Raw genomic sequence first — 23,255 nt, 5'->3', positions numbered from 1 at the left:
TTTTTTTTTTTTTTTTTTTTTTTTGCACTATTGGGGTTTGAACTTAGGAACTTGCGAGGCAGGCACGATGCCACTGAACTAAATCCCTGGCCCATAAGTTTTGTTTTTCTATGCAATTGAAAAACAAGAAAAATTTGACTTTTTTTATTATAGGTTTTTGTTGTTTTTTTGGTACCTGGGATCGAACTTGGGACCTTGTGCTTGTGAGGCAGGCAGTGGAACCACTGAACTATATCCCCAGCCCCATTTATAGTTCTTATTGTATATTTGTGTACCTTTTTTCCATTAGACTGTGATGTATCCTTATTTTTTTATCTTCATTTTTCCTTGGTACTTAGATTAATACTGAGCTTTTAGTAAGTGTTCAGCGAGTATTGGAATATCTAAAATAAAGTAGTACTTTTATGACTCCTATGATTTTAGTTTTTAAATTTTTTATATCTATAAATGTTATTTTAACTTTCCTAGAAATGTTTGAATTGCCATTTTTGATTATGCTATTTTTTTTATGAAGTAATTTAAAGCAGTTAGCTATATACTTAATAGCACCTGTGTGTCTGACACAATTCTAGTTCTCTACCAGGCTGTATACACAGGTTTCTGTGTGGGGACACTTTTGCTTCTCACAATTACTTAAGAGTAACTATTGATATTTAGTAGTTGGGAGCCCAGAATGCTACACTCCTGTATAATTAAGAATTTGCTTTCCAAAATGCCAGAGGGCTTCTTTTGAGAAACATTGCCTAAAACAATAGTGAAGTAAAAAATACAAGTTTCACATTTTCAAGTTGCCTTCTTTAGAGTCACAAATAAAGAAGTTATTAAATTCAGAATATATTTTCTTCTAAGAATGTTATTGTAGGCTCTGATTAATTATAATCTCAGCCTAGGGCACAAAAATTCAATTAACTTGCAATTTACCAAATTATAATAATGATAGTTGTGCAGCTCTATTGTTATACTATATTGTTCTCCAATTTTAAAGTTTTATTTTAATTGTAATAAAATTTACTATCTTTTATCTTTTTTTTTTTTTTTTTTTTTTTTTTTTTTTTGTACCGGAGATCGAACTCAGGTACTTGAGCTTGTGAGGCAGTCACCAGAACCACTGAGCTAAATCCCTGGCAAAATTTACTGTCTTAATCATTTTTAAGTCTACAACTCAGTCTTGTTAAGTGGATCCACATTGTTGTGCAACCAGTCTCAAGGACTGTCTCATTTTGCAAAACCGAAACCCTGTTCCTATTCACATACTTCATAGTCACCCTCCCCACCAAGCCCTGGTAACCAGGGCTGTTTCTATGAGTACTAGGTACTTCATGTAAGCATAAACATGAAGTACTTGTCTTTTTGATGACTTGCATATTTTCCATAGCATAATGTTCTCAAGATTTGTCCAGCCTGAATAAAAACGGTGACTTTGTCTCGGAAACAAAAGCCACAAAGAACAACAAAGCAAGCATCTTTGAACATGACTGAATTTATGGAAGAGTAGTTCCTGTTGTTGTTGAGTCACCTATTGCAAACCAAGGCTTCACCCTAGTAATTTGAGATTATCTTTTGGTATATACACCTGATATATTCATTTTATGCGTGTACTTACTCATCCTGAAAATAATTGTGATATGCTTAATTTTGCAAACCTATCAGGGAAATGATACCCTTTTTGCTTTCATTCTGAGAGGTAAGTCAGTGATCTACCTAAAGCAAACTCCAGTAAAGTCTCTCCATAATGCAGTGTTTTTTCACCATTTCCTTCATCATTGAATTACTTATACTGATACATTCCTTTTTTATTTTGTGCATATTCTATAGATATTTCTTTGTGGCTACCATGGAAATTACCGATATCCTAAAATTATGATAATACTATTGGAATTGATACCAACCTATTTATAATTAATTAAAAATAACAGAGAACTCTCCAACAATTAAAAAAGACATTCCTGTGAATTTGTTACTGGACTTACTTTTATATAAATATAAATAAAGTATCATTATCCTAAGTATTAATTTTCTATCCTCTTGAGGCATAATAACTCTTTTTTTTGTTTGTGTTTTTGTTTTTTTGGTACTGGGGATCAAACTTGGGTCCTTGTGCTTGTGAGGCAGGCCACCGAACTGCTTAGCTAAATCCCAGCATTGAGGCACAATAACTCTTATACTAACATTTGTATTGTAGGTGTGGGTGGGCACTATTGGTTCAGGCCCTAAGGGTCGGAATCTGTGTGCTACCTTCCAGCATACTGAAACATTTGAGTTCCAGGATGAAGTGGGAGCACTTCTGTTATCTGTGTGCCAGACCGTGAGCCAAGGAATTTTATGTTTTTTGCCATCTTACAAGGTAAGGGAATATTGATTGTTTCTTTTGTCTTTAAATTATCATATAGGATTGCCTGATATACTTTCTAGAGTGTGAAGTAACAATGTAATAACAAATATGTATTATTTTACTTATTTATTCAATAAGATACTGCCTGCTTGTTCTATCAGTATTTTATTTAAAAATCCAAAAGAATAAAAGTCTTCAAGTAATGTTATGTAAGAGGGCTGCTGATGTGTATATGATTTTTATTCTTGGAGGCAACTTGGTATTTTCATAGTTGAAAGGGAAATTATCTTTTTCATTCTCATAAATTATACTTTCAAATGTGTCAGTAAAGCAAATCTAAGCCCAAATTTCTGTGTTGACTGTTACTTTATTTATTTATTTATTTATGGTACTGGGGATTGAACTTGGGTCCTTGTACTTGTGAGGCAGGTGGTGACACCACTTAGCTAAATCCCCGGCCCTACTGTTACTTTATACTAGTAGGCCAGAAGAGATTTTTCCCTTGTTCTTGGAGTCAGATTTTTTTTTTTTTTTTTTTTTTTTTTATCAGGGATTGAACTCAGGACCTTGTGCTTGTCAGGCAGATGCGGCACCACTGAGCTAAATCCCTGGCCCTAGAGTCACTCCGATTTTTAACAGTTTTTTTTAGTTAAATTAAACTATATAGTATATTTTGATCATAATAGCCAAAACATTGAAACCACACATAATTCCTGAGAGTAATAGTTATTTTATAAAAATCTCAGTTAAAATTCAATGCAGAGAAATGACACTTTTCTTTCTGAAGGCTGTTTTGACTATGTTGAATTCCTTGAGGTTTCTTATGCATTTTAGGATATATTTGCTTTGGGCAATATTGCCATATTGACAGTATTGAGTCTTCTAATCCATGAGCATAAAATGTCTTTTCTTATATTTATATCTTAATTTCTTTTTGGTACCAGGGATCAAACTCGGGTCCTTGTGGTTGTGAGGCAGATGGCGGAACCACTGAACTAAATTCCCGGCCCTTAATTTCTTTTGCTAGTGTTTAATAGTTTTCAGTGTACAAATACTTTTGATCCTTTGTTAAACTTATTCCTAAATATTTTATTATTTTTGGTGCTATTGTAAATATAATTATTATTATTTTGGGGGGGGTTCTGGGGATTGAACTCGGGTCCTTGCGCTTGCAAGTAGTGTATAAAAGTGATTGATTTTTCTTTGGTGACTGTGTTGTGTAACTTTGTTGAATTTATTTGGGTGTGTGATCTTTAGGGTTTTTATATATAAGATCATGTTATCTGTGTGGAGGGATGATTTTACTGCCTCTTCTCTAATTTATATTCTTTATTTCTTTTTCTTGCCTGACTACCTGGATAGGACTTTTAGTATTCTGTTGAATAGAAGTGGCAAGAACTGGTATTGTCATCTTGTTCCTGATATGTAGAGAGAAAGGTTTCTGTGTTACTCAGTTAGGTATGACAATGTCTTTTCCTCTTGGTCTTATTCTCCCTCTTGCCCACCCCCCATTTAATGTGGTATTGGGGATTGAATCCAGGTTCTCCTGTATTAGTTAAGCACTCTATCACTGAACTGTATTCCCAGCCCTTAAATCTTTATATCAATAGGATTTTTTTTTTTTTTTTTAAACTGGGGCCTTAACACTGAGCTATATTTCCAGTCCTTTTTGAAATTTTAAGATCAGGTCTTGTGAAGTTGCCCAGGTTGGACTCAAAATTGTGATTGTGCTCGGGCTGGGGATTTAGCTTAGTGGTTCGGTGGCCTGCCTGGCAAGCTCAAGGACCCGAGTTCAATCCCCGGTACCAAAAAACAAACAAACAAACAAAATTGTGATCGTCCTGCCTCACCCTCCCAAGTACTGGTATTACAGGTGTATGCTACCAAATCTGGCTAATATGAATGTCTTGTACTTCGCATATAATTAGTCTATGGTTTGCTTTGTAAATTAATCGTGTCTACATTTTCATTGGAGAGTTAGCTTACATACAAAGCAGTTATTACATATATAAAGCAATTATCGATAGAAAAGGACTTGTGCGGTTTTTCTGGGCTTTTTTAATGCTTTTGTTTTTTTTTTTTTTTTTGTGCTGGCGATCGAAATCGGGTCCTTGCGCTTGCGAAGCAGGCCACCGAACCACTGAGCTAAATCCCTGGCCCTTAATGCATTTTTTGGATGCATTTACCCACCACTTCCTTCATTGTTGCTTCTTTTTTAGTTTTGTTGTAGTGATGGATTTTGATTTTCTTCTCATTTGATTTTCATATATATCATGTAGATATATTTCTTTGTATTTACCATGAGGACTATAGAGATTGTATTTTCCTAAAGTTTCCTGATTTGAATTTATACTAACCTAACTTCAATTACATATGAAACTATTTCTAAATAGCTCCCCTCACCTTTATGTTATTGATATTAGAAATTTGCTCTTTGTATATTATGTGCTCAATAACGTGAATTTTTTTGTTTGTTTGTTTTTGGTTTTTGGTTTTTGGTTTTTAGACAGGGACTTGCTTTGTAGGGTAGGATGACCTTGAACTCTCTATGAAGCACAGGCTGGCCTTAACACTTGGTGATCTTCCTGCCTTAGCCTCCTGAGTGCCAGGATTATTGGCATGTACCACCATGCTTGGCTCAGATTTACAATTTTCATGCAAATTTTTAATCCTATTATAGAAAATTAAAAATGGAGTTACAGACCAAAGTTACAATACTGAATTTATGTTTGTCTGTGTACTTAACCTTTCTTGGAGATTTTTATGTATTCCAAGTGCTTGAAGCTGCTGTCTCATATCCTTTGATTTCAAAGTGAAGGATTCCTTTTAGAATTTCTTATAGAGCAAGACTAGTATAATGAACTTGCTCAGTTTTTATTTATCTGGATATGTCATAATTTTTTCATCATTTTCAAAAACAGTTCTGGCAGATAACAATTTTAGTTCTGGCAGATGTAGAATCCTTGTTTTGGTTTTTTTATTAGTACTTTAATAATAATCATCATTGCCCTTGAGTTTTAGGCTTGCTAATGACTGTACTGAGGATCCTTTGTGCTAGGTTTCCTTTCTCTTGCTACTTTGAAAAGTCTCTGACTGTATGTTGTATAGCTTAGTTATATGTCACAGTTCGGTCTGCTTTGGTTTTATCTTTTTTTGGTTTTTCGAGATAGGGTCTCACTATGTAGTCGAGACTGACCTGGAACTCACTGTGTAGCCCATGCTGGTCTCGAACTCACAGTGATCCTCCTGCCTCAGCCTCCTGAGTGCTGGAATTACAGGCGTGAGCCACCACGCCCGGCAGTTTTATCTTTGATTTTACTGAGTTTCTGTATTTGTAGAATAATGCCTTTATCAAATTTGGAAAGATTTCAGCCATTTTTTTCTTGAAATATTTTTAAAATGATTAAAAACAAATGCAAAATAGTATAATTTATGCAATACAGATGAAGTTATGTTTAGATAGAAATTAATTTTTTTCTTTTTTAAAGATGGTCTTGGGATTTAACTCAGGGCCTTCTACTAAACTACATCTCCAGTCCTTTAAAAATATTGAATGCCTGATTGATTGGTTGAGATAAGGTCTTGCTGAGTTGCTCAGGCTGGGTCCAGACTTGTGATCCTCTTGCCTCAGCCTCTTGGAATGCTGAAATTACAGATGTGTCCCACTATGCCTGGCTGGAAATGTATAGTTTTAATGTTTATTAGAAAAAAATCTTAAATTATAATCTGCTCTTCTACCTTAGGAATCTAGAAAAAGAAATGGAAAATAAACACAAAGTAAGCAGAGAGAAGGAGATAATGAAGATAAAAAGTGGAAAATGTCAAATCATAGAAAAAATTGGTGAAACTAAGAACTATCTTCTCTATGAAAATATTTTTAGTAAAATTAAAAATCTAGCAAGATAAGTCAAAATAAAAAGAGAAGATAAATTACTAGTATCAGAAATTACAGGGAACTTGTTATAAATTCTGTTGACATTGGGTAGATAATTAAGGGTACCTGAAACAACTTTATGTTCAGCATTTAAGCAACTTATATAAAAGATAAATTCCCTAGAAGACACAGATCATCAAAATTGATAAAAAGATTTGATGAATTCAAATAGTGTATCTATTGAGCAAGTTAGGCAAGTAATTAAAATCTTTCAGTGAAGAAAAATGTAGGGCTGAGCATGTAGCTCAGTTGTAGAACACTTGTTTAACACATGCAAGGTCCTGGATTGGATCCTCAATACTACAGGGCAAAAATGTAGGCTTAATTGACCTTTTTGGTAAGTTCTACCATGAAAATGTACCAGTTTTACACAAACTCATAAAACAGGGAGTGGAAGGACTTACCACAATATCAGGCATGTATAACTCTGATACCAAAGCCAAATAAGAACATTATAAGAAAAATTATAGACCAACACAAGGCCAAAAATAATTACCAAAAAATTAGTAAATATATATAAAAAAGGATTGTATATCCCTTCCCAGAGGGATTTGTTCCAGGAAGGCAATATTAGTTTATTTTCAAAAGCCAAAAAACAAGCAAACAAAACAAAACAAAAAAACAAAAAAGCTAAGCTGTGTAATACAGCAAAACAACAGGTTATAGCAGAGAATAAAAACATTTATCTCAAAAAACATAGAGGCATTTATGAAATTTAATACCCATTCATGTTATAAACTTAGGAAACAAAGAGCAACCTGATTAAAGACATCTATGAAAAACACAGTTAATACCCTACTTAATATAAGATTGAGTGCATTTTTGCCTGCTTTTAGAAATATGATGCATCTATCCATTCTCACTACTTCTGTTCAACATTATATTTTATCTAGTTTAGTAAGGAAGAAAAAAAGATTTGAAAAGAAATAATAAAGTTTCTTTGCTCAGACATCATGATTGTACACTTTGAAAATCCTAAGAAATCTTCAGAAGATATTAGAATTAATAGTTGAATATAGCAGATTTATAAGGAGCTCATTGTATACTACATTGTAACAAAATAGAGATGAAGTGTTTTTCTATAGTTGGCTTTATTAACATGGGGCCAAGGTAAAGTTAGGGAGAAGGGCAGAAGTGACCCATTTGCATGGGTCGCTTGTATTTCTATATGGGATAAAATGAACATTGACCCTTTTTCTTTTTAATGGTGATGTATCTGTAATCCCAGCTATCAAGAGGCTGAGACAGGAGGATCATGAGGTTGAGGCCAGGACTGAATGTAGCTCATTTGCAGAGTGCTTGCCTGGCATGCACAAAGCCCTGGGTTCAGTCCCCAGTACTGTACAATAATCAGTCAATCAGAGAAAGAAGGAAAGCAAGCAAGCTGAACAGGTTGCACTAAGAAAGGCTTGTTAACATGAAGGGCTATTATCCCTGAGCCTGACTGGCAGCCATGGGATTGCTGAAGAGCTCCAGAGAAAGATGGCAATCTGTGGAGAGCTATGCAAGTGCCCTAGAGAGGCACCAAAAGCTGTTGGAAGAGCAGAAGCAAGCTCCAGCTACTGAGTTGCGGGTGGCTGGGAGATATCGGGAGCTGCTGACACTCAAGGCTTAGGGCTGTAACACTAAGAGCTAAGAGCTACAGATACTCGAAAGCTTGGAGCAGTAACACTAAAGGCCGAGAGCTGCTGACGCTCAAAGCCCAGAACTGCTAACATCAACGTAGCAGCACTTGCCAGTTCATGCTTTCTATCCAGATAGAGCAAGAACCCTCTGCCAATTTCTAAGGTCTTAGAAACTGATATGGGGACCCACCATTTTAGAGGGTCTTGAAGAGAGAGTGGACAGTCCTTTTTCTGGATATTTTATATAAATGGAACCATATAATATATGGCCTTTTATGTTAGGATTCTTCATTTTACATTATATTCTTTTTTTTTTTTTTTTTTTTTTTTTTTTTTTTTTTTTTTTATTTTTTTTTTTTTTTTTTTTTTTTGTACCAGGGATCAAACTCGGGACCTTGTACTTACAAGGCAGGCATTGGAACTACTGAGCTAAATCCCTAGCCCTTCACATTATATTTTCAAGGTTGATATGTGTTGGTGATTAGGCATGTTAGCTGGGTTTTCTTTTCTTTTTTGGTTTTTTTGAGACAGAGTCTCACTATGTAGTACAGGCTGGCCTTGAACTCGTGATCCTCCTGCCTCAGCCTCTTGAGGGCTGGGATTACAGGAATGCTCTACCATGCCTGGCTTAGCTGTGTTTTCTGTTCAGTGTATCAAGAGGCCTTCAGTAGTCAGCTGGGCTACAGTCTCATTGGAGAGTTGACTGGGAACAGATGTGCTTCCAATGCCTCTTTATCTTCTTGTGATTGTAGGATAAAGTGCCCAGTTTCTTACTCTTAGGTCTTCATGGCTGTACTCAGATCCTAGCCATGTGGCCCTCTCAACAGCAAGATGGCTTTTTCAAACACAACAGAGTTTCTCTTCTTAGGAGAAGCCAGTCTGTCCTTAAGGACTCTTACTTACCTGATTAAGTCATGCCTACTCCGGATAATTTCCCTTTTGATAATTCCCTTTGCCTTTGCCACATCATAGAACCTGATCATAGGACTGAAATCTTATTTTCATTGCCCTACTCACAATGAGAAAAGAGAAAAGTTTACGTAAGTTATGTACAGGAGTAAGAAATGTAGGAGCTATCTTAGACTTCTTCCTATCTCAAGAGTTAATTTGTCAGTGTAGGAAAAGGGTTAAGATCACCATTAGAAGAAAGACTTTATACTGTGGTATTAGAGAAGATTGTCAAAAGTAAAATGATATTCATGAGATGTAATTAGGTAACAAAATCATCATGACTAGCACACAATGTGCTCACTTAAATGCTAATATAATTCTTCCTAGTTCAAGTCTTTCTTAATGTATTTGCATTCATAGATATTTTATGGTAAGTTTTGTTTTGTTTTGTTTTTTGTGCTGGGGATCGAACTTGGGACTTTGAGCTTGCAAAGCAGGCTGCAGAACCACAGAGCTAAATATCTGGCCAGAATTCATAGGTATTTTAAAAGTACAAACATCTGGGTGATTTGTACCATGGAACTATACATTCTGAATCCATGTACAGTGGACCCTTGACTTACAAACTCGATCAGTTCTTGAGGGCTGGTTGTAACGAAGTTAATACAGCTGAGATCTGGATGTTTAGCTGGGTACACACTATAGATAACAAGAGGTAGATGAATCTTCCATTAACCTAACTAATAACGAACCAAGTTGTTCGTATATGAGTCATAACTTGAGGGGCCCCTCTATGTCCTAATATTTATTTCATATTGAGAAAGAATCTTTAGTGCTTTTATTGGCTTTCTTTAAAATAGTAAGTTTATGCACATCAAAATAAGGCTTGCTTATATTACATTTTATAACCACTTATTACATGATAACTTTACATTTATTTTTATTTATTCACTGAGGAAATTATTTGGTACATACTTTATGCAAATAATTTTGCTAAGCTGTGTTAAACCTTCAAACATGAAAAAGTTAATTCTTCAAGATTTGATTGTGGTGTAAAATAAGTGTACAAATCCCTAGAGCACTAGACAAAATCTAGTGATACTGTGAAAGAGTAGCAAGACATCACATTTGATTGAGTGAAGAAGGGTTGATATTTTATTGAGTATTAAACAAAGGTAGCTAAAGTCACAGAAAGTATTCTTATAATCAGGTTATCTTGTGTGAAAATACTGTGGAAGGACTGGACAGGAGATTGCACATTTTCATACAAGAAACAGGAAGAAATCTGCAGCGTTTCAAACCATACATCTCAGTAATATTTTTTTCCTGTATACCTAGATAATTAGAATGTATAATTTGCTCAGAACTTTACTCATTCGCTGAAATGAATGAAACCTGTTTCCTTTTATTATAAAGTGCATTACTTGTGTAAGTAAGGTTTAAGGTGAGAAAGTTATCATTTTAGATTTTCCCCTACATTTTCTTTCAGAGCTTTCTAGAGTTGCTCAAAATTACAATTGTTTTGTGAAGAATATCATTCTTCTACTAAAACAAATCTGATTTTAACTATTGTCGTTTAACTGGTGGCAACACTGCTTTAGGACTCTCTGAGAGATCATTTTTATGAGTGGAAGAGTTTCTAAGTTTTGTTATGGATGCAAAGTTTCCATTAAGTAATTTGGAAAAGAGACTATATGGTGCCAGCATAGCAACTTGGGTCCTTTTATTCATCCATTACATACTTTGATTTTCTCTTACATCTTTATGAATAATATGCACAAACCATTTTCCCTAAGGGACATTTATATTCACCACTAAATGTCAAGTAAGAAATAAAATGCAAATGTTCTGTTCAGTTTCTAGTTGTAGTATTTAGCCTTACATTTATTATGTTGAGGAACTTGTAATGTTAGTAATTGTTTGATATGTTTCTCATTTTTAAGCTACTTGATCTAAAAGAGAAACTAAATTGGTACTTTTTATTTTCAATGCTAGGATTAAAGCCAGTGCCTTTTGGATGGTAGGCAAGTAGTCTGCCCCTGAGCTACACCCCCAACTCTAAATGACTGCATTGCAGAAATGTTTTTTGTTGTTTAGATGGTTGAAATTTCTATAGATGATTGATTTGCATTATTTAAAAAGATCAGCTGGGCCTTTTCAAGAACACTTTCTACATTGTTAAGTTGAAGGATCTTCATGGTAGGATCTTCATGGTGCTGAAGCCTTTGGGATTTGGTAGGAAGATTGAATTCTTGATTTTCTAGTCCAATGCTATCTTTATACTAATATTCTAGAGTTTAATATATGAAATATAGTTGATCTGATAAATATTAATTTGATCTGTAATTTTTATTGAGAACAGTATATATTGGTAATATCTCTATTTATATTTGTTTTTATATTTTTACTTTTGAGCCTAATTGTTACCCTTCAGAAGATAAATATAAGAACTACTATGAAAGCATAGTTGCTTTAGTGAGTAAGTGAATATTCTGAAAAATAATAAGGTAGCTGGAAAGTAGCAATTTAAATAACCTAGTTTTGTTTTTGCTTCATTTTCTTTTGTGTGCATGTATGCATATAGGCATCGCTCCCATCCCTTGTCTAGCAATAATGTGCATATATTTGTGCCATTTTTGGTTCCAAATAAGCTCTGTAAAAATATATGGCTAATAATTTTTTAGGTGAACAATCTAGGGAAAATAAAGGTGCAGCAGTTAAAATTGAACTGGAGACAAAGGTGACCAGGTAACCTACTTTGAAGAGGCAGGATTCAGACGGGAATACATGGATGCTCAAATCATCTTAACCCCCTGTGCTTTTTTCACTTCTTGGTTCTTATTTTTTAGAGATGAAAAGATAGATATATAAAATGTTTTTAGGGAAAGGCCTAGCAAATTGGTTAAATAGAACTTATCATTAATTGGCTATGTGTTTTTCATATTAAAGGAGTTTTTTGGAGCTTGATATAAACTAAAGCCTCTTGGAGGCTTTAGGCACTACATCCTTGTTACAATCTTTAAATATTCTATAGTTAATCTTCATAATAGCAATTGATTTTTCTTTTTGGCTAGCAGTTTCAAATGAACTCCTTTTGAGTTTTTCATAATTGGCATTAATGCATTAGTGAGTGCTCCACGTCCATAACCTAAACACCTTCAATAAGGACCTGCCTCTTGACAGTGTTGCTTTGGAGATTACGTTTCATGGGCATTTTAACAATATTCTAATCCATGAACATGGGATGTATTTCCATGTATTTGTGTCATCTTCATTTTCTTTCATCAACCTTTTGTAGTTTTCAATGCATAGGTCTTGCTTCACTACCTTACTTAAATTTATTTGTGTTTTGTTATTTTGTATCTATTGTAAATGAGGTTCTTGATTTCTTATTTTGGATAGTTTGTTAGTATATGCGCATATGTGTATGTTGATTGTATTATGTGTTGGTTGTTGTTAACATTGTGTGTCTTGAATTTGCATCCTGCAGCTTTACTGTATTTGTTAGTTTCTTAAAAGATTTTTTGGGTGAAGTTTTTAGAGTTTTCTGTATAATAATTATTTTGTCAACAGACAATGGCAACTTCTCCTTTTCCTTTGCTGTTTGGATGTTTTTTATTTTTTTCTCCTGCGTGATTGCTCTGGCAAGGTCTTCCAATACTGTGTTGAACAGAAAGGAGCACAGTGGACATCCTTGTCTTATTCCAGATCAAAGAGAAAAGGCCTTTCAGTTTTTCTTTTTTGAGTATGTTAACTCTGGATTTATCATATATGGACTTTACTGTGTTGAGGTACTTCCCTTTTTATCTAATTTGATGAGAATTTTTATTGTGAAAGGGTGTTACCTTTTTTTTTTTTTTTTTTTTTTTTTTTTTTTTTTTTTGGTACTGGGGATCAAACTTGGATCCTTGCGCTTGCAAGGCAGGCGGAACCATTGAGCTAAATCCCCGGCCCAGGATGTTACATTTTGTCAAGTGGTTTTTCTATGTCTAATGAGATGATTTTTTTTTTTTTGAGACAGGGTCTCACTACATAGTTCAGACTGACCTGGAACTCACTGTGTAGCCCAAACTGGTCTCAAACTCACAGCGATCCTCCTGCCTCAGCCTCCCAAGTGCTGGGATTACAGGCATGCGCCATCACGCCCAGCTTTCTAATGAGATGATTATAAAGTTTTGTACTTCATTTCTGTGAATATTTTTTAGAAGTTAATGTGTTTCATCTTCTCGTAGTTTTATGTGAATGAAGAATATAGTCATTTTTATTATAATTTTACTTTTACTTAAAAAACACTGCTAGTGGGTGTGCTGGTGCACACCTGTAATCCCACCTACTCAGGAGCCTGAAGTAGAACTGCAAGATTGAGTGCAACCCTGTCTGAAATAAAATTTAAAAGAGGGGTGGCTGAGGATGTAACTCAGTGCCCTTTAGGTTCGATCCCCAATATCATCAACAACAATAGCATCAACAATGCAACCTTACATAGTTACATTTTATTTTTATTAGTATTTAAAATGGACCATTTATTTCTAACATGCTACCTTTAGGTACATAAAGCCGAATAAAAGAAAATAAACATTTCTCAAATATTAATACCTGATGAAACAGTGAAGTGTCATCTTTAGATGGAAAAATATGGTAGGTTTTACTTATGAAATAAATATGTGAATACGATTACAAAAGATGGTAGTCTGTTTAGGCAGAACTATTAAAAGCATTAAGACTCGAGTACTGGCTATTAAAGTGAATAAATGGCAATGTTATAAAGTTAAACACATGCCAAAAAACATTTTCCAGAGAACTGGGATTGTAACAATACCATTAATGAGGGCAAAGAGGTCTTAATGCAATTTGCACTTTCTAAAGTTTCAAAAAAGAGGCTTTGAGCTTGTACATTATTAATGTACTGAACATCTGGAACTGTGTAAAAGCTATGGACATTGAGCAAATGCAGGATTTCCCCACTAATTCTCATTCTAACTTACTGCCTCTCTAGTGCAATACTGGCTTTAAGATGTTTGAAAAAGTAAAATGACAGTGTCCAGATAAGACACAGACTTCCAAGGTATCTTGTAAGCTGTGACTTAATTTGTGTAATATGACTTTTAAAAGATGTGTCTGAGGCAAACAAATCCAAATGATGTGGACACCAATTGGCAAGTTCCTTCATCTCTATGCCTGTATGTTGGCTAGTCTTTGTTAGTGAATAGTACTTACCCTTTATGAGCCAGTCAGCAAAATGTCTTTTAACAGAGATAACCTCACATTTTCAACACATGTAAGCCTTAAAGCCTAGGAGAGGGCTCTGTCTCATTGTATTTTCCTATAAATGGTTTCATTTTTAGGATACGTAAGAGAATTTAACAATCATTTGAGTTATTTGTGTGCTTATCTTTCTGATTGCACTGGCAAGAGGGAAGTAATTAAGTTGTATAAATGTGCAATTTGAGTGTTACCTGTAATGAGACTGAAAAAGCTATAAACCTGAATATTATCTGAAATGGAAAATTTGCTGCTCATCATTTTGACTAAAATAATAGTATGCTTTTGCTACAGCATTACCCTCCTAATGAGCACGGAGCCCCCGTGCAGTACTTAATGGAACGGTTTTAAGGTACTTTTTCTCCACAGAAGAGATTAAAATAAACTCACTATGTTGTTTATAAATATTGCTCATAATCATCAAATTTCTCCCCTTTTCTAGTGTTCCTTGCATTTCTTTACCTGAACCACAATCAGGGTACACCCAGAAGATACGCCAGTTCCTACTCAGCTCTTTCAAGTTTTGATTGTTTTTTCTTCTCATAACTCTTCAGATTTAATGTCCTGTTTGCTATCATGCTTTCTAAACTTTTCCCTCTCTTTTTATTTTCTTTATAGAAAAGAAGTGAGGGCCAGGTGTGGTGGTGCACACCTGTAGTCCCAGCACTGGGGAGACTGAGGCAGGAGGATCTCTGAGTTCAAGACCAGCCTGGGCTACATAGCGAGTTCCAGGTCAGTCTCAACTACATAGTCAGACCCTGTCTCAAAAAAAAAAAAAAGTGAGGGAGCAAAAGAGTGGGGAGAAAAAGGAAAGTTACATAGGAAGGAAAAGTAACACAAGAATCTGCTTGTGGAACTCAGTAACAAAAGACTGTAGTCTCTGAGCTCATGTCTTTAAGTCATGTCATTATTTCCCCTTAATCTTTTTTGTCATTTTACAAATCCCTTTACTGTTTTTTTACTGAGGATTTTGGCAGTTGATTTTACAGCCCTCCCCTTTATATTCCTCCCTAATCTTCCACGGGTTTGGACCTTCTTTTTTCATTTGTTAAATTTATTAAATTGAGAACTTTCATGAGTCAGATACTGTTCTAGATAGTGACCATCAAGGGTGGGCGAAACAGACAAAAATGAGTGCCATCTAATATTTCAGGAATGAGAGACAGAAAACAAAACAGATATATAGAAAGATGCTAATATGTCAGATGATGTTATGGATTGAATGAGTATCTGTGTTTCACCAAATTTCTTCTGTTGCAGCCCTAACCTCCAGTGTAGTTACGTTTGGGGATGGGGGTCTCTAAGGACATAACTAAAACTAAGTGAGATTATCATGGTAGGGCCCTCATCTCATAGGAATAGTGTCCTTGAAGGAAAAGGTACCACAGAGTTCCCTTGGCTCTCTTTGCTCAAACACAGAGAAAAGCCATGTGAGGACCTGAAAAAGAGGGGGCTGTTTACAAGCCAGGAAGAGAGCCCTCAGCAGACATCAGAGTGGCTAATATGTTGATCTTTACTTCCATCCTTCAGGGCTGTGAGTAATTTATGTGATATTAAACTACTCTGCTTGATACTCTGTTATGGCAGCCCCAGGGCCCAATGCAGATCATGATAAGTGCTATGCACACAACTAAAGCAAGGAAGGGGGAAAGATAATTCTGGGGGTATAGGAAGAGGAGGTTAGAATTTTAACTGAATGGTTTGGAGAGGCTTGTCTGAGGAGATGACATTGAGAAAAAATCTAAAGGAAAAGAGGAGCAAACTATTCTGATTTGGGGGGAAGAGTGTTCAGATAGAGAGAACTTCGAGGTAGGAGAGGTTTGAATGAAGGAACTAGGATGACTGGAGCAACGTGGGGATTAGGTGAGCAGAATCACAGCAGTGTGATCAGAAAAGTAACAGGTAAAAGCACGCCACCCCCAGGATTCAGATTTTATTCTGTATGCAATAGGAAGCATGTGGAGACTTAGAGTTTTAAAAGGATTATGCTGGCTTTTGTGTGGAAAATGAACTATAGAGAACAGAGGTAGAAGCTAGATAACTATTTAGCAAAATCTATACTAATACAAGTGGTGGCAAGGATGATTATGGTAATAATGAAGACAGAGAAAAATATTTGGAATACAGGTGTAATCTGAAGGAATTGCTGGCAGGATTTGCTGATGGGTTAGATGTGCAGTGTGACAGAAGGAGAGGTTTTCTTGCTGGGCCCTTTTCTTTCTTTCTTTTTTTCTTTTTGGGATGGTACTGGGGTTTGAACTAGGGACGTTGCGCTTGCCAGCCAGGCGGCAAAACCACTCAGCTAAATCCCTGGCCCTATACCCTTTTCTGTATATGCATTCTCCTGCCGGTAAATCTTATCTATTCACATTCTTAATTTCATTTTTTGTCTTGGTGTCCCAGTGTATATAATTCAGTTCTGGCCTCTACATGTCACACTCATATGCAACTACCAGATCAACATTTTAATTTAGGTATCTTAAAGACCACAGAGTTGCTTCCAATATATATATATCCTATACCCTTTTCTGTATATGCATTCTCCTGCCGGTAAATCTTATCTATTCACATTCTTAATTTCATTTTTTGTCTTGGTGTCCCAGTGTATATAATTCAGTTCTGGCCTCTACATGTCACACTCATATGCAACTACCAGATCAACATTTTAATTTAGGTATCTTAAAGACCACAGAGTTGCTTCCAATATATATATATATATGCTTCCAATCTTTGTGCTTTCCCCACATTGCCTATATGAATAAATGATGCTATTAATCTATGTTTGGATTAATCTGATATCAGTGGGGCTTCTTTAGATTTTTTTTCTCCCTTTACTGTCATAGCCATCAAACCACTTTATTCCTTTTAAATTTTAATTTGTCAGCTAGTGGGTGGTGTGGTGCTAGGGATTCAGTCCAAGGAGCACTGCAGTACATTTGCAGTCTTTCTTTTTTTCATTTTGAGATTGGATCTCACTAAGTTGGCCAGGCTGACCTTGAACTTATTTTTTTCACAAGACCCTCCTGCTTCAGCCTCCTGAGTGGCTGAGATTATAGGTATGCCACCATGCCAGTCATAAATTTTAAATGTATTTATAATCTGTTCACTTTTTTCCCTACACTATAATTTTCAAAAAGGTAAAATTATGGCCCAAATATAAAGTGAACACCTGATCAAAGATTTATTCCATTCATTGATTAATGTGGAAATGAGCATGATGGTAAGGCCATTTCAGAAAACACTTAACAAGCTATGTACTACTTATAGACAATTTAATAAAGAATAAAATGCAACATTGCTGACCTGAATACAAAACTGGTTAATGTACTATAGGCCAATAAACTGGAACCTTTAGGGCTATCTTTTCTCCTGGACAGAAATGATTTGAATTTCTAACAAGTTAAAATGTAATTCTACTGTCTCAATCCATAATAATATACAATAAATTCAACAAAGCGCATTTCCCTAAATAATCCTTTAATAGACCTTTTCCTCCATTTTAAAATGGAGAGTTTGTGCTATTCTTTGCCTCTCTCAAATGTTGCATATTTTATCTTAACTCTTTCAAAGCAAGCCACTTTGTTGCTAAATTACTTTATTAGTAGCCTGAATGTATCTACTCTTGTCCTCGCTTACTCATTAATACCAGAGTAATGTTGTTTAATCTTTGTTTTAAACTGTGAAGTATGAGTTGTGTTTAAGTGTAAGACATACATTTAAAATAATAATAAGGTGGGCACCTGAGTATTCACTGTCCTGCTCCTGTATTCGAAGCCTGAATGTGCTCTGTTCCAATCACATCCCCTGCAAACTAGGGAAAACTTACTATTTTTTTTGGTTGAGTAATATTTCATTGTATAAAGATTAAATATGTTTTGTTTATCTGTTGATTGAGAGTTGAATTATTTAGAATTTTGGGCTATTGTGGATAATGCTTGTGGGCACTGGTGTATAGCTGTCTGTGTGGGTCCCAGCCTATTTTTGGTTTTTTATAGTATATACCTAGAAGTGAAATTGATGATCATACAGTAATTTTGCCTTTTCTTTTTTTTTAACTTTTGAGGAATCACTAAAAAACTTTTCCTTTGCAATTTTACCACCAACATAATAGAAGTTCTTTATATGTTCTGGATACTAATTCTTTGTCAGTTGTAATTTGCAAACACTTTCTCCCATTCCTTGACCTTTTTTCTTTTTCTTTTTTTTTTTTTTTTTACTTTATTGATAATTTTTGATGAAATCCCATTTAATCTATATTTCTCTTTTATTACCTGTACTTCTGGTTTCCTAGTCAAGAAATAATTGCCAAATCCAAGGCCTTGCCTATATATTTTACTCTGAGACTTTTATATTTTTAGCTCTTAATACTAAGGTCCTCTACTAACTGAGTTAATTTTATTGTTGTTGTTTTGTTTTTGTTTTTTGAGACAGGGTCTCACTACGTAGTTGAGATTGGCTTGGAACTCACTATGTAGCCCAGATTGGTCTAGGACTCACAGTGATCCTCCTGCCTCAGCCTCCTGAGTGCTGGGATTACAGGTGTGCACCATGCCCACCTGACTTGGAGTTAATTTTTGTATTTTGTGTTGGCAAAATCCAACTTCATTTTTTGGCATGTGGTTATCTAGTTTCACAGTAGTACTTGTTAGCCAGAAATTTAGCTCACTGGTGCCGCTGCCTGCCTCACAAGCGCAAGGTCCCGAGTTTGATCCCCAGAACAAAAACAAAAACACTTTACTCACAGTAGTACTTGTTGTGAAGATTCTTAATCTTGTATCATTTCATTAAATGTAGAAAATGTATATGATAAAGCTCAACTTTTTTTTTCCTTTGGTTTTGGGGATTAAATTCAAAACACCCCATTGAGGTACATCCTAGTCCCTGTTGTGTTGTGTCGCGTTTCATTTTGATACAGGGTTTTAATAGGTTGTGCAGACTGGAAGCAAACTTGTGATCCTTCTGCTTCACTCAGCCTCCCACAGTGCTGAGATTAGAGGGATGTGTCGTTCATGCCCAGCATCAACACACTTCCACTATAAAACTGTCTAAAACTTCGGCTAAAAGGTAAATTACTTCATGGTAAAGGACATATTTGAAATGTTTACAGCTAGTGTCATACTGAATGGTGAAAAAAATGAAAGCTTTTCCTCCATGATCAGGAAAGCATGAATGCCTTTTCTCACAATTTGCATCTGATACAAGTATAATACTGGAAGTTCTATCCAGAGTAGTTCAGCAAGAAAAAGAGATGAAAGGACTCCAAATAAAGGAAGAAGTAAAATTGTCACTCTTTGCAACCAATATGGTCATTTTTCCCCCCAGTACCAGTGATCAAACTCAGAACCTTGCGGTTGCCACGCAGACACGGTGCCACTGAGCTACGTTCCTGGCTGTAGCCAATATGATCTTACATACAGAAAGAACTAATAAATTCAATAAATATATGAGATAAAATCAAAGCATAAATTAGTTGCATTTATATACATTGACAAACTCTGAAAAGGAAATTAGGAAAACAGTCTTATTTGTAAAGCACCAAAATGGATAAAATATTTAGGAATAAATTTAACTGAGGAGGTGAAAGACTTCTATTGAAAATTATGAAACATTGCTGAAAGAAAGTAGATTATGTTGGTGCTGCACTATTTTGATTCCTTTGATTCAGTAGAAAAAAACCAATTGGAAAGAACTTGAATAGACATTTCTCCACATTTGTCATATAAATGGCCAAGTATATGAAAAGATGCTCAACAATTTTATTAATCATGAAATAATGCACATCAAGACCACAAGGAGGTAGCACCTCACACCTCTTAAGAAGGCCATTTTCAAAAGTACAGAAAACAACAAGTGTTGGCAAGGATGTTGGGAAATTAGAATCCTTGTCCATTGCTATCAGGAGTGTAAAATGTATTTTTCATAGTGTTCTCTTTATGCAAAAATACCATGAGACTTTAATAGATTGCATGGGATCTATATTTGTATCGGTTCTTTAAATGTTTAGTATACGCTCAGCATTGAAATCAACAAGCTCTGGTAATTTGTGTAGATAGAATACTTTTTCTTTATTTTTTGGTTTTTGAGACAGGGTCTCATTTTGTAGTACAAGTGGGCCTTGCACTCACTCTGTAGTGCAGGCTCACCTTGAACTTGTGGCAGTCCTCCTGCCTCAGCTTCCGATGCTGGAATTACAGACGTGCTGCACCACACCTGGCTTGATAGGATACTTCTTATTACTGATTTGTCCTTGTCTTAACGGTTCAGATTTTCTATTTCTTCGTGACTCCATGTTGGTAGGTTATATGTTGTAGGAATTTGCTCATTTCTTCTAGGTTATCTGTTTGTTGGCACACTGTTGTTAGAATCCTTTTTATTTCTGTGGCACCATTTGCAGTAGCTCTCTTTCATTTCTGATTTATTTCTTAATTAGTCTAGTTAAAATTTATCAATTTTGTTGATCTCATAAAAAAACTCTTCATTTTGTTTTATTCAGTTTTTCCTGTTTTCTATTTTGCTTATTTCTGCTCTAATATTTCCTTCCTCCTGCTAAGTTTGGGCTTACTTTGTTCTTTTTTTCCCACTAGTTGCTTCAGATGGTATATAGTTGGTTTATTTACTTTAAATCTAATTTTTAATGTAGGCATTTATATCACTATATGCTTCCCTCTTATTGCTTCTGTTTCATCTCTTTTAGTGTATTATGTCATTTTCTTGTTCTCAAGATAATTTTGTAATCTCTTTTTTGATTTCTTCTTTTGACCCATGCCCTCATTGTTCAAAAGAGTGTTACTGAATTTCCACATATTTGTGAATTCTCTAGTTTTCTTTTAGCTATTGAATTCTAGTTTAATTCCATCATGGATAAGATATGTTATTTGTTTCATTCTTTTTAAGTTTGTTTAGACTGACTTTGAAACCTAACATGTAATCTATCCTAGAGAATATTCTGTATGCCTTTGAGAAGAATGTGTCTTTTTCTGCTGCTGTATGGAATGCTCTGTATTTGTCCATTAGGTGCTTCTGGTCTGTAGGGTTGTTTAGATTTTGTTTCCTTATTGATCTTCTTTCTAATATCTTACCCACTATTGAAGGCAGGGTATTGAAATCTCTACTACTGTGTTGCTATCTATTGGTTCTGTCAGCAAGTGCTTGGAAAGATTTGAATTCTCTGATGATACGTACAAAAACATTTATAATTATTAAATGTTCCCTGGTGAGTTAACTGATTTATCCATAATGTCTTTTTCTGTCTCTTGTGAATTTTTAATGTAAAGCCTGTTTAGTCCAGTAGAAGTATTATATTGCTGTCCTTGCTCTTTTGGTTACTATTTACAAAGAGTATTTTTTTTCAACATTTCACTTTCAGCTTATTTGTAACTTTAACTCTAAAATGAGTCAGTTTTCTATAGGATGTAGTTAGATCATTTTTTAAACATCTGTAAAGCCATTTTATATCTTTTGATTGGAGAATTTAATCCATTTGTATTTAAATGGCTATTGCCATTTTGCTTATGTATTTTGATCTGCAGCCTTTTGTTCCTCTTTTTCTCTCTTGTTATCTTTTTTCTAGAACATAAAAAGTAGTTTAATACCTTCTTCGCTATGTTTGGATTAAAATAGTTCTTTTCTGTTTAATTACACTTTTATAACAAATTTGAAAAGATTGCATATACTCTACTTGCTTTTAAATTTTAAAATCATGATTATTTTCTATATGTGAAAAAACTGTTGAATTTCTTTAATGGAAATTGTGCACATTGAACCAATTCTTTTTTTCCCATTAAGTTTATTGGTACATTTCAGGTATACAATACAGTTACATTCATCATTAGGATCTTGTACCTTTACATGATGTATCTTGGTTCTTTTTTTTTCCTCCCATTCTCCTGCCCTCCCTTCACCCCCTCCACCCTTCTCTGTTTACAAAGACTTTGTTCCATATTTTTCCAGTTGTCGTATTTTTTCTTTTCCCTTCTTTGAACCAATTCTTTATTCATTTTTCAAACTTTGCTTTTTAAATTGATTGAATTTAATCTGATTTTTGAATGTATCCTGGAGTTCGCAGCCATAATTGTCTTACCTAAATAGTATGAGAGGTTTTTTGTCCAGACTTTGAGTAGTTGTGACCTGCACAGTTGAAGGTTGGCGGAGGAGAAGAAACCAAAGATGAAATGTTATTTGTTACATTTTATTTTGTTTTACATATTCTTGAGATATTTTTACCTTTTTCTAAACTAACTGCAATAGAGAAAATTGAATAGTTTAGTAACCTATTCTGCACATTATATATTCTATAGCAGTCTTTTCCTTCCAGTTGAAGATCCTTCATGATTTTTCTCTACATACACACTGTTGCTCTGAGTATTGTCAGATTTTATTTTATTTTTTTGGTACCAGGGATCAAACTTGGGTCCTTGCACTTGAGAGGCAGGCAGTGGCTGTTAGACTTTTTTTTCATACTTTCTAAGTATGGTGAGAGACTTTGATTCAGAAATAGTACATGTTTAAAAAACAAATTATAATAGCCAATTCATGGAGCACTCAGAAAAGTTTTTTGTTTTTTTTTTTGTTTGTTTTTTTTTTTTTTGGTACCAGCGATCGAACTCTGGTCCTTGCGCTTGCAAGGGAGGCTGTGGAACCACTGAGCTAAATCCCCGGCCCTCAGAAAAGTTTTTACATTAACAATAGCCCTACCTTTTTTTATGCTTAACAATATGGTGTTATGGGGATTTCAATTTTTATTGACTAGAGAACCCTGGTCATTGAATAAATAGCAATGAATTATTTTATTAATTAGCAATGTAAAACTTTTCTTGTTCTTATAGGCAAAGCTAACACAGTAAATCTTTTATTTTTTAATTTTATTTTTTAGTACATATTGATCACATTCATCATAGGGAATTTGTACCTGTACATAATATATTTTATTATTTCTTCCTCTTCTTCCTCCTCCTCCTCTTCTTCCTTCTTCCTTCTTCCTTCTTTCTTCTTTCTTCTTTCTTTTTTTTTTCTTTTGGACTGGGGATCGAAATCAGGACCTTGGGCTTGCAAGGCAGGTGTGGTGCCACTGAGCTACATCCCCAGTCCTTATTTCTTCTATTTTTCCTACTCCCCTTCCTTTCCTTCAACTCCTCTTCCATTTCCCATTTACACAAGCTTTGTTTCCATTTTTTACCTTCCCTTCCCTTCCCTTCCCTCCCCTTCCCTTCCC

At 34.9% G+C, this 23,255-nt stretch overlaps 1 protein-coding gene across 2 annotated transcripts in view; it reads left to right on the top strand.

Moving 5' to 3' along the window:
• Positions 1–23,255, top strand: part of Brip1 (BRCA1 interacting protein C-terminal helicase 1) — a 128,113-nt gene that overhangs the window by 55,793 nt on the left and 49,065 nt on the right. For both annotated transcript variants that reach the window (XM_033762925.1, XM_033762924.1), the window contains exon 14: positions 2,183–2,344. In XM_033762925.1, the coding sequence (XP_033618816.1) occupies positions 2,183–2,344 (162 nt within the window). The remainder of the gene's footprint in view (positions 1–2,182; positions 2,345–23,255) is intronic.

The sequence above is a fragment of the Fukomys damarensis genome, unplaced genomic scaffold (assembly GCF_012274545.1).
Source record: "Fukomys damarensis isolate Sample0158 unplaced genomic scaffold, DMR_v1.0_HiC HiC_scaffold_13, whole genome shotgun sequence".
In the NCBI taxonomy this organism is placed as follows: Eukaryota; Metazoa; Chordata; class Mammalia; order Rodentia; family Bathyergidae; genus Fukomys; species Fukomys damarensis.
Note: the sequence above shows the minus strand (reverse complement) of the source record. Positions and strands in the feature narration are given on the sequence as shown.